At 49.5% G+C, this 12515-nt stretch overlaps 1 protein-coding gene across 5 annotated transcripts in view; it reads left to right on the top strand.

The window, feature by feature from the left end:
- The window catches only part of KCNQ4 (potassium voltage-gated channel subfamily Q member 4), a 49664-nt gene that overhangs the window by 17538 nt on the left and 19611 nt on the right, over positions 1 to 12515 (top strand). For all 5 annotated transcript variants that reach the window (XM_080920803.1, XM_080920801.1, XM_080920802.1 and 2 more), the window contains exons 2-4: positions 11217 to 11307; positions 11685 to 11811; positions 12005 to 12180. In XM_080920803.1, the coding sequence (XP_080776929.1) occupies positions 11217 to 11307; positions 11685 to 11811; positions 12005 to 12180 (394 nt within the window). The remainder of the gene's footprint in view (positions 1 to 11216; positions 11308 to 11684; positions 11812 to 12004; positions 12181 to 12515) is intronic.

Below are 12515 nucleotides of genomic sequence, written 5' to 3'. Positions count from 1 at the left end.
CAGACAAACAAAAAGTACATTACCCTCAGGACTGAGAAATTCAGGGCCAGGCCCAGTACCAAGTGTGGTCTAGTGTACGAGCACAGGGAGGAAGGCCTCCTTCTGGGACTCAGTTTCCCCATCTAGGAATGAGAAGATTGGTAGATTTTTAAGGGATCTTTAGTGTCAAAACTTAACCCGGATCTAATCTCGACATCTCTACTTCTTCTTGAGCAAGTCACAGGAGTCTCCGGCTAGGCTTGTGTCCTTATCTTCCCAGCTCAAGGTGGGGCTAATGTTCCTCTTTTCCCAGTGTATCTGCTTCCCTGGTCTTGCCTTCCCGCTTACATCCTGTGTCTCTGCTGGGAGTGAAAGACCACATCCTCAGCTACCTCATGTCCATTTCCACCTCCTTCCCTCTCTTGTTTATTCCACCCCCCCTTGGTCTGGAAGACACCAGGCATCACATCCTCAGCTACCTCATGTCCATTTCCACCTCTTTCCCTCTCTTGTTTATTCCACTCCCCCCCCACCCCCCCCCCCCGTCTGGAAGATACTAGGCATCCTCCTCTTGTTTATTCCACTCCCCCCCCCCCTTGGTCTGGAGGACACCAGGCATCCTCTGGCTCAGGCTTTTCCTCTGCTAAGATGCTTGCGTGGTTCTCTACTTCCCCCGCTGTGGTCAGACGCCACCTTCCTGACCACTCTACTGTAACCTCCCCACTCTACACTGGGTCTCTGTGTCCTTTCTATCCCTTAATTTTTCTCCACCATCATTTGATGACTCGTTGATTATCTCCTTCCACCAAGAACGTGAGCTCTCTGAAAGCAGGGCTGTTGTGTGACTTTGTGCTCGGCTGGTGAGGAGTCTTTAGTAAACAGTCCCTGGATGAATAGTAAATGGTGAATGAAAAAAGGAAGGAAGGATGAATGAATTAATACTTTATGCTATGTCATTTCCCCACAGTCCTTCCTGTTTCTTGAGGTATGGAGTCGGGAGTATCAGTGCTGTGCTAGGGAGGAGGGGTATTCCTTTCTTCAGGAAACTTACCCAGTAAGTTTGAGTCAGGCGCAGGACATGCACGGTAAAACGGACAGACCTCTGGGGCTGTGGTGGCAGTTATTACAACAGAGCTTTTCATCCCACCATGGAAGTTAGTAAAGAGATGGGGGGTGGAGGGTCGAGGGATCATGATGTGCGTCCTACCTAAGCAGCCAGATTAGGGGTACACACACGTGCAGAGATGGAGAGACAGAACAAAGCAAAGCCTGGATGCTATGGTGGTGAGCGAGAGCTAACCACATCCTCAGCCTGTGCCAGGACCTTCCTTGCCACCACACTTGAACTGGAGTCACAAGTCAGTGGGTTTCCCATTAGGGAAACACAAGCAAAACAACAGAGATCTTGGTGCAAGAAAAACCTTGTGTGAGACCTAGCTTGTGCAACTGAGCCAACAGAATACACATCGGACTGTTTAGTGGGGCCAAGGGAGAGTTTCTTCTGGCCATCTTGCATATGTTTCTCAAATCTGGGCAGCTTGTGTTCCAGCCCTTAGTTCCCCTTCACTAGGCTTTAGCAGCTAGCTATTAGAGAAGTCGGTGTTGCCCTGCTAGCCCCATAGAGAGACAGCCGTTTCCTGCTTCTTCATCACCGGCCGGTGTTGACATATCATGCAACTCCCTTAAGTGCTGCAGAAGGCAGTGACTGGTAGAAACAGAGAGAGGTGTGGAGGCTGGTCTAGCTGGGAGAAGATGAAGCTATTCATTAAATTATTAGCCTGTTTTCTGTTACTATAACCATATACTGGAGGCTAGGTGCTTCATAAAAAGAAAGAGCTGTATTTAGCTCATAGGCCTTATGGATGATAATGTCACAATCGTGTGTGTGTGTGTGTGTGTGTGTGTGTGTGTGTGTGTGTGTGTGTGTGAGTGAGACTGAGTGATTGCATGGTAGGATAGGAAGCCAAAGACAGTTCAAGGAGAACTATGCTAATGCCTCTGAGGCCACACCCTCATGAACTAACAACCTCCCTTCGGGCTCTACCTCATATTATCACTATACTGGGCAGTGAAGCTTCACACGACGAACCCTTTGGGGATGACCACATGTAAACACCATAGCACTCAAGTGCCTTGTCCAAAAGACACCGTTTTCCTTGTCGTGTGTTTTAGAGGATCTGGTTCAAGAAAGATTGGCATAGGAGGTGGAGACCAGTAAGAAAGGGAGCATTGTAGAGCCTTTACAGCGAGGAGAACACCCAGGATTCATGGACTAGAGAAGGGGAGGCGAGCTTCAGGGCCATCAACCCTGTTCTCTGTACATCTCCCCCTTCTCTCCGTGCCTCCTGGGTCCCTGTGGAGAGAGAAGCTGGTGAAGTGCTCCTGTGAGTAGGAGTGTTTGCTGCACAAACATAAGGGCCTGAGCTCAGATCTTCAGCAGCCATGGAGAAAGTGGGCAAGGCCACATGTGCCTGTGACGCCAGTGCTGAGGATGAGGGCAGAGACGGGAGGGACTCTAAGGGCCTGCTAGCAGCCCACCTAGCTGAGAGATGGTGAGCTCTAGGGTCAGTGAGAGACCCTGTTTCAAGGGATTAAGGTGGAGAGCGACATTGTAGGACATTTGAAACATCCTTTGACCTATGTGGACCTGAAGGGGCACAGACACTCATGTGCACACTCTCCCACAAACACCCTAAAAGAAGAATTCTGTTGGTTCTGCCCAACTTCTTTGTAAGTATGCAGATACACACAGACGGACAGACAGACCTCTCAACTCCTAGATTAAGGCAGGTACCACCATGCCCAGCTGGTGGACCCTTCTTGGTTCAAACTCCGGCCAGGAAGGGGCATGGACTCATCCCCGGACCTTCCATGAGGTGCCCTGCTGAGCTGAGAGGGCTCCAGTGACTCAGAGGTAGGTCACAACACAGCAAGCAATTCCAGTTTCTAATGGAGCCAGCTCAAGGGGTCAAGTTTTTGCAACTTGTCCAGCTAAAGGGAATGCATTTTCTAATTGGCCCTCCAACAGGAGACATTTTTTTTTTTTCATAGTTTGCACTATGTGCTGGCAGCTGCTGTCCCTCCAGGGACATCCTTGGAGAAAGTAGAACTGAGCTAAATCTCTCCCTCCCACTGCCCTGCTAGACAGTCACAAAGCTGAAGGAGCCTTAGTCGCCTTTGGATCATCTCTCCTTCGTGAAACTAAGGTTCCTCCTTTAAGACCTCATCCTATTCCTGAGCCCCACTATGGACCTCTGGCCCAGAGATGCAGCCTGGCCAGCAGCAGCCTTGTGTGGGGCCCTGGGTCACGTGTTCTTACTCTCTCTGCCATATTTAGAATCGCTGGATCAGGGGAAACTCTCCTCCCAGCTCTTGAGGATTCTTGGAAAGAGCCTCCCTCTGAGGCCCGCTTCATACCGCCCCCCATCAAAACCCCAACCCACAAGAGGAAGTGATTGTCCTCTCTTCTTAGAGGACTGTGGGACCCTCTAGGCTTTTCTGCACCCCACCCCCACCTCCTTGTCAAGATGTGCCTGTCAAGTCTAATTGAAGTCCTTTCTTCAACATCAGCTCTGTTTCGGGGGCTCAAGAAATACCTTTCAGTGGGCAGGAAATGGGGGTCATGACCCCTGTCCTTCAGGGATCTTGGCTGAGTCGTGACATACTGGCACCAGGGTCTCTCAGCTGAGGGAAACAGAGCAGCCCTGTTTTGGGGGTCCTAGTCTGGAGAGTAACGGAGTCACATATTCCCCAGGCCAGAGGCAAATATCAGGGGGCTAGCTGGCTGCTAGGCAGGTGCCAGGCACTGACTGGCAAGACTCAGGCTAGGAGCAGGACCTTGGAGGATGGAGGGATGGAAGGAGGTCCTGAAGGAAAGAAGAAAAGGGCTTGGGTCTGACTTGCTGAGGGAAACATCCTCTCATTCCACCCACATGGGCTGCCTCCTCACTGGATAATCAAACCCAAAACAAAACAACAACCAACAGAGAAACCAAAATGCCTCTTCAGCTCTGACAAAATCCTACCTCCTCTGAGTTTCTGGGTGTCCAGGCTCAGCTCCCTCTCCTGACCCAGTCTGGTCCGACTGAACTCCTTCCTACCTCTCTCTCCTCCACTCTATCAGCCTGGGAATCCATCCTTAGCTTAATCCATGCTCCAGACTTCAGCTCCCTGTTCTCCTGGCTCCTCCCACTCCTGCTCTCTCATTTGAAAAAGGTTCCAGTGCCCATCTTTCTCCAGCTTGCCTTGGCCTTTCTCCTTTGCAGTCCTGGCTCATGGAATCCACCCCTCCCGTATGAGCTCTCTCTCCACTTGGGCTGGCTCAGGTCCTTTTTGCCTGTGAGGCTGCTCAGACCAAGGAACCAACATGTCACCAAATCCAATAGACATTATCAGGGATTGAACACTGCTGTCCCCTCCTCCCATCTTGCTGTCACCCACACTTGCTTCTCTTGACTTCTGCAGTTTCTCTTCTATTTGCTTCCCATCTCCCCAGATGTACTCTGTTTTTGGGTCTGGACAGAGCACGTCTTCCTTCACACTGCTCCCAGATGAGTTATTCTGGAGCTTCTAGTCAGTGTCTGACCCGCATCTCAGTCCTATTCCATGGTATAGCCCAGGTGCTGGTCCTGAAACACAAGTAGGACACTGACATTTCCATTCTCCGAACTCCCCAATGGCTCCCATTGCCTTGAAGATCATGTTCAAATATCGGAGGGTGCTAACATGGGCCGGACCCTCTCTGTGTTCCCCACTGGGTCAAGAATCTTTTGGGCTGGCTTCCCACGGACACCCACATCTATGCATATCCTGCTTCTTCTGTCAGGGTCACTCCTGGCCCTGTCTGGTCACCTCTCCACTTTCTTAAAGCAGCCTCAACCTCCTTAGGACAGTCACCAGCTCTCCTAGTGTGTCCCCACTGTTACACTTGCCCTGTCCTGAGATCTGGATTATTTACTGAATTCAACTGACCATATATGAGATTAGTGTTTCTCAAGTGAATGTGGTTCAGAGAAGTTAGAAGCAACCTCTTTACTTCCTACTGAGATCCCCTGCCATCCTCCGAATATATCCCTCTGGGGTAGTGTTTCTAGGGTACCTGGAACTGAGCTGATCTTCTCCCTTCCCATCCCATGACTGAAGAATCACGAAGCTGATGAGAACCTTCAGTGATGAGACCATTCTGGGACCCATACCTTTGTGTTGTAGGCAGGGAGGGAACTTGAAGCCCAGAGAAATTTTTCGACCTTGTTGGTCCAGCTGGTTGTGGGCTCAGATCTTGCATTATGACTTTGCGAAAGCTAACACCCTCCTTCTCGTTTTTAAATAACCATTTTGTTGAAAAGTAAGTCCTATTCCATACCATAACTCCTGTTAATGTGTATACTTCTGACTCACAGACTGGCATAGGCTGTAACTCACTTATGTGCCTGGGAAATTATGGTAGGAATTGGGGGGATTTTATGGAGAATATATATTGTTAGAGGGTTTGGTATTGTTCCAATGGGAAGCCCTGGCCACCTGGAGCAGTTATGGTTGTAATTTGGAATTGCACATCAGATCAGTGGTGATGCTGATGTGCACATAAACCTGCCTCCCTGACAGCCCCGGTTCTGGCCGTTTCTGGTAGTGACCTGAGGAGGTGTGGATGGGGAGACAGTAAGAATTGCCATTGTTTTAAAGGTGCTGATCTGATGCCAAATGTGGAAGTTCATGCCTGTAAGCACTTAGGGGGTTGGGGGCGGGGGTCTTGCGTTCCAGGTTAGCTTGGATATACAGTGAAACCCTGTCAAAAGTAAAAACAAACAAAACTCTGCGTTGGCTAGTAACTGAGCCCCATTTTCACCTTGAACTTACTGAATCAGACATTGTCAAGGAAGTACCCAGAAATCAGCATTTTTAAAAGAAGACAAGGTCTCAATGTCCTGAAGGATGACCTTGGGTTTCTGAGTTTTGCTTCCACCACGTGAGTGCTGGGGTTGCAGGCATGTGCCATCATTGACAAGCCTTCCAGGGGCTCTGATGTCCTCTGTAGTTTGATAGCCATGGATCTAAGGAAATATCTACCTTTTCCTCCCTAATCTTCCTGAATGAGTAGGGGGATAGTTGCAGAATGAGGCGAGGTATAGGGGACATGAAAGACTGATCTAGAACCCCCGGCTATCCCACACACTGTCTCCATCTGCTACACTTCTAACTCCTGGTTGGCCAAGGGAGTACATAGGCCCACTTGGCCAAGATGGGATGCATAAAGATTCAGCAAATGGAACCTCTAGTCTGGTGCTCCACTAGGTAGATCAGGCCAGCCAGCACCAGCATACCACCTAGCTAGAGAAACTGAGGGCCTAGAGGGTCAGAGAAAATCCTTGAGCAATCCTATTTGTCATATAATGAAGTCATAAGCCAGTGCAGCAGACACACCTAGACTTTCTCTGTCTCCTAAGCTGTAAACATCCAAGCTTGTGTTTCTCCAAGAACATCTCGTGATGATTACAAAGCCAGAGGCTGTAGAGGTTCTAGCCCCAACTCAGCCACTTGAGTGGGCAAATGTATCAGTCCTGGGTCTCATGTCTTCATCTTGAATTGAAGACCTGTGATAAGGAAGTTTAATCCCTTCCCATGATTAAAGGAAGAGAACATGAAATTTAGGGTTTTGTTGTTGCTTAAGACAGAGTCTTGCTATGTAGCCCAGGCTTTCATGGAACTTAGCAGGTAGATCAGGCTGGCCTCTAACTTATGGTAGTCCTTCCGCCTTCAAAAGTGCTGGGACTTTTTTACATTGCCACTCCCTGCTAATTCAAGGGATTTGTAAGCAGTGTTTGCCCAATGGAGCTGGTCAAGGTTAGGAGAAACTTAGGAAAAGATGCTGAGAAATCTGTTCAGTCTGGATGGATGGATTGAATTTTAGGAGATTCATTCAAAATGGGCCCTTTGGTTTAGGGCCAGGGTGTTTTGTTGATGTTTTCTTGGTCTTATGAAATCAGTCAGTCAGGAAAAGGGAAGAAGCATGGTGTCTGAGGCCACTGTTTTGGAGAGAATATACCTGGAAAAGGCCTCATCAAGGAAGTGGTGTGTGAGCAGGTACCCGAGTGAGTAAGGGAGCAACCAACCAAGCGAACCAGCAAAGCTTGTAAGTGGAGATACTTAGATGAGCTACAGCAGGCTCAGGGATGGTGGGAGTGCACAGAGTGAGAGAGAGCAGAGAGGGTTAGATGCAGGGGTGGGGCAGGTGGGTGGGGTGGGAGTGGGTGATGTGTGGAGCTCCAAGGGGGCCTGAAGGTGGGGAAAAGGGAGCTGGTCTGATACATGCTGAAGGTTGAGCCAACTGAACTTGCTACAGAGGTGTCAAAGCCAGAGGTAGGGAGTACAAGACAACAGAATCACAGCTGGCTCAGATGGTTGGCCTTAGTATGCAGTTACTTCCCCTGGGCTACCAGGCTGGAGGAAAGGAGATCTTATGGCACACTGGGATACCAGCTTAGGACATGTTTGGTTCCAGGGGCCACCAGATATCCAAGAAGAAACATTGAGCTGGTAGGTGGACATATGAGCTGGGCTCTTAGGAAAGCCTGCCACAGTTTCACACCTGCTAGGTACAGAGGTGAATAGAGTAAGGGCTGGGGGCAGGACTGAGTGCGATTTTTTTTCTTGCTTGTAATTTTCAGAAAACTGCATCTAAAAATATGTTAGTGGTGCTGGACACAGTAGCTTGGGCCTATAATCCTTAGTCATCCAAAGGCAGGAGGATCACAGGTTTGAGCCTAAGCAGTGTCGAGAAGACCTGTATAAACAAAGAAATAAATACAGACACACTATTAATTATTTTAATATTAATATTAATATATATTAATTACGGGTGATAGTGAGAACAGTGGGATGGCTCAATGGGTATAAGTACTTGCCGTCAAGCCTGGCACGCTCACACACCCACAAAACACACATAAACACACACACATACACACACGTGTAAAATTATTTAAACAAGTTGGAGACAGTGTTGCTTGCATGCCTCTAGCCCCATTCACTTGAGAGATGAAATGGAAGGATCTCTTTAGCTTAGGCATTTGAGACTCATGCTGATAATATAGCAAAGACCCCTTCTCCAAAAAGATGGCGGGGGCTGGGTGGGATGAGGCTGGAAAAATGGCTCATTGGTTAAGAGCTCTGCTGCTCTTTAAGAAGACCCACATTCTGTTCCGACATCTACATGGTGACTAAACAACAGTCAAAATCCTCTTCTGGCCTCCTCTTCTACTGTATGCACAGACATACTTGCAGGCAAGATGCCTATACACATCCTACTCTAGTAGAGACCCCAACTTCACTTTCCATCACCCACATCAGGCAACTCACAACCACCTATAAGTCATGTTCCAGGGGACCTAGCACCCCCTTCTGGCTGCCACAGGCATCTACACTCATGTGTGCATACCCTGTCACTCCACATATATACGATTACAAATAAAATAAATCTTTTTAAATGTTAGAGACTTGTCTTAGCCACTGTTCTACTGCTGTGAAGAGACACCATGACCAAGGCAGCTCTCATAAAAGAAAGCACTTAACTGGAGGCTGGCTTACAGTATCAAAGGTTAAGTCATTCTCATCATGGAGAGGAGCAGGGCAGCATGCAAGCAGGAACGCAGGCATGGTGCTGGAGAACTAGCTGAGCATAAACCCTGATCCACAGGCAGTAGGTAGAGAGAGTGGGGTGGGGAATGGGGGGGAAGGGAAGGGGAGGGGGTCGGAGAGAAACAGGCTAACTAGGATTGAGAATGTCCTGAGCTTTTGAAACTCAAAGGCCATCTCCAGTGACATACCTCCAACAAGCCGACCCTCCTAATCCTTCCAAACCAGTTTTTACCAACTGGGACCAGGCATTCAAGTATATGAGCCCATGGGGCCAATCCCAAACTACCTCAAGACATAGGAGCTGAATAACTGAGCCCCTGCCTAGAAAGCCCGGGTTTGATCTCCAACACTGCAAAACAAACAAATAAATAAATGAGGTCACATTAGCTTGTAATGATCTAAGTAATGCATATTCATCCTTAAAAAAATCTTAGGAAGCACAGATAAGCAAAAACAAACAAACAAACAAAAGCCAAATCCCTTCATTTTTGCCAGCCATTATCGGTGCATACGTAAGAGGCCATCTCTTCTTAAACATCAGGATCACACGACCCTTGAGGCTTCATAATAAGCTTTTTTTCACTTGAGTCTCTTGTGGATAGTTGATACCTGTGTAACTACTGAAGTGGCAAGAAAAGAAATAATAAAGGAGAACTCTAGAAGAGTTCATCAGAAAGCTATGTGTGCCCACAGCTACCTGAGGTCTTGGGCAGCTGAGAAAGGCAATACCAACGCTGTGTGGGCTGCTCCCATTCCAGGTAGCTTGGCTGCTGTTGGTCCTGTGGTTAGTGACTGAATCTGAGGTCTGAGGTACACATTTCCTTCTGTGCTTGCCTCATGCTCTGCTGACTCCGCTCTGGCCTGGAACTGGCCGCAGAGGCCTCCTTCTCACTCATTCATCTGAAACCCTTTCCCGACAGCTGCTTCTTGCCTCCTTGATCCAGGAGCATTTCCTGTGATGCAGTCTCAGATCCTGACCCTCAAGAAGATGTAAGTGGGCCAGGGCACAGCAAACTGTACTCTCAACTGTCCATCAGTCCTTAAAGAGAAAGAGTCTGGCTAGGAGAGATCAGTAATCTTCCTAGGTGCACGCACAAACACACACAAACACACATACATACACACACACACACACACACACGAGATGTACACACATGAACAGGAATAGAGATAAGTAGAGACTTAGGCTGGGCATGGTGTTGCTCACTTGTAATCCTAGAACTTGTGACGCAGAGACTGGAGGCTAGAGTTCAAGGGCAGCCTGGCCTACATAGCAAGACCCTGCCTCAAAAAATTAACCAAAGAAAGACCAACCCCTGGGGGACATGAGGAAAGCAGCCTCTTAGAGTGAGTTTGAACAGGGAGCAATGTGTAGGACTCAGGTTCTGGGGAATATGTAGAGTTTGTATTGGGCTGAAGGGTGTGCAGGGTTCAGATGGATCTCCGCCATCTGAGAACACACCGGAAGGCTGGTGGGTCAGTGCACAGTGATACATTTCCAGCGAAGAAGCTCGTCCCTTCTGGTGTTTTCTGGGTGCTTAGCACACCTTGTTCCAAAGAGTCCACACTCCCCTCTGCCATATCTGCCGCTCTCCCGTGTGTATACATGCCTCAAGGCATGTGCTTATGGCCTCTCCCTACTTCCTGTCTGTCTGCTGGGGAGTTGGGACTCCTGGCTCCAACCTCAGGTCAGCCCTGGAAATACACAGCAACCTCCAGTGAACCCCATTTCTTGCTGTGGGCCATTGTTTCTTCATGTGTAACTGACAAAATGTTGGGTGAGTTAGGTTCTAGCTTCTTCCCAAAAGGGTCACTTGGTAGCTTCCTACTGCCCACAAGGTGGTTTCAGGGCTTAGTCTCCAGCTCCTCATCACCTGTTCCCATTTCTCCTTCACCCTATGTGGCTGCTTCCCTGCTGTTACCCTCCTTCTTATTTATGGGATGGTTGTGGTATGTGTATGCACATGCACATGTGTGTGTGGTCATGGGTGTGAGTGTCTGTACTCATGAAGGCCAGAGGAGGACATTTGTGCCCTGTGATGTTACTGTCTGCCCTATTGCCCTGAGACAGGTTCCTCCAGTCTCAATTGAACGGACTGGCTGCCCCATGAGCATCTGTGGTTCGTCTGTCTCTGATCCCAATCCTAGGGTTACAGACACATGTGGTCATGCCCAGCCTTTTTACATGCGTATTTGGGATTCAGATACGGGACCTTAAGCTTGTACAGTGAGTGCTCTTCCTGCTGAGCCGCCCTCCCCAGCCCCTTTCTTCTGTAGCTGACTCGATATGAATTCCCTAGAAACATAGAGGCAGAGCAGCTGTCCCTGTTCTTCAGTTGAGGCCACAGCTTCTGAGCTCTGCTGGACACTTCATTCGGACCTTAAAATGGAGCCCAGGGCCGAGACGAGTGGGTGGCTGAGCCTGGGGGAAACACTGAGCCTCTGTGTTCTCTTGCCAGACCAGAAAAAAAATTGGAGGCCTCCTCTCTGAGCTTTAGTCACACCAAGGTCCTCTGGAGAGGGCTTGGGAGGTGTCTGAGCTCAGTGTCCCTCAGTCACTCCCTTCCCCCTACCATCTAACCTTCCTGGTCCTGCTCCAATTGCAGATTTTTGCTAGTCTTCAGCTGCCTGGTGCTGTCTGTGCTGTCCACCATCCAGGAGCACCAGGAACTTGCCAACGAGTGTCTCCTTATCTTGGTGAGTGCTGGGAGTCACCCTTAGATTCTCCTTCAAGGGAGAACAGCATTGAGTAGGCTCCATTGTGCACCAGAACAGAAACACACCTCACCAGCAGAAGGCCTTCCACCAACAAAGAGCCATTCTCGATGTCACTGAACCAAGACTAAGAGTCTAGAATGGCAGGAAGGCTGAGGGTGGGGAGAAGGAAAAAAATCCAGCATCTTATGAAGCTAGACACTTGTGTATGAGGGCAAACTTGGGCTTCTGTTCTTCCTAAAGGGCAAACCTCTCTACTGGAACACTCTCAAAGCTTTCCGGGTATAAGTGGGACCTAACCAGGTGTTGGTGTTCCTAACTCAGGATTTGGCTCTGATCTGGGTCCTGGCTCCCCACAGGAATTCGTGATGATCGTGGTCTTTGGCTTGGAGTATATAATCCGAGTGTGGTCAGCAGGATGCTGTTGTCGCTACAGAGGATGGCAGGGCCGCTTCCGCTTCGCCAGGAAACCCTTCTGTGTCATCGGTATAAAGTCTTCCCTACTCTGCCCCACACCTAACCTCAAGGAGGCGTTTTGACCCCTTGACCCCGACCCTGGTTTCTCTTGAATTTTAGTGGACCCTCCCTATCTACACCCCACCCACTTAATGTCCCAGGAGTCCCAGACCCCAGGTCTTGGCACGGGGTGGGCTGGTGACGTCGACATCTTGCCCTGCAGACTTCATCGTGTTCGTGGCCTCGGTGGCAGTGATCGCTGCAGGCACACAGGGCAACATCTTTGCTACATCTGCGTTGCGCAGTATGCGCTTCCTGCAGATCCTGCGCATGGTGCGCATGGACCGCCGCGGTGGCACCTGGAAGCTGTTGGGATCAGTGGTCTACGCGCACAGTAAGGTGAGGCTGGAGAAAGGTGAGGGGGAACCAAGCTCCTGGAGACTAACTACTACCCTAGGCACAAGCAAGAGGCAAAGCTGTGGCGGGGCCAAATTGAGACTGCAGCCAGGCCTGGCTGGCCTTGTCAGGCACTGATGGGGGAAGTTTGTGGGGGACTAGGCATACAGTGGGGCAAGTACAGTTGGGGTGTGACAGGGCCGTGGCTTGTCTGAGGTATGAGGCTGGAGCTTGGCAGTGGTGAGGCCTAATAGGAACTACATTCTGTGTCAAGGCAGCTAGAGCCTTTAGGGGCAGGGCTCAGACAAGGCCTGAGAGGTACAAGTCACATCTGGAAG

Source organism: Micromys minutus, assembly GCF_963924665.1.
Source record: "Micromys minutus genome assembly, chromosome: 9".
In the NCBI taxonomy this organism is placed as follows: Eukaryota; Metazoa; Chordata; class Mammalia; order Rodentia; family Muridae; genus Micromys; species Micromys minutus.
This window is presented reverse-complemented; position numbering and strand designations above follow the sequence as displayed.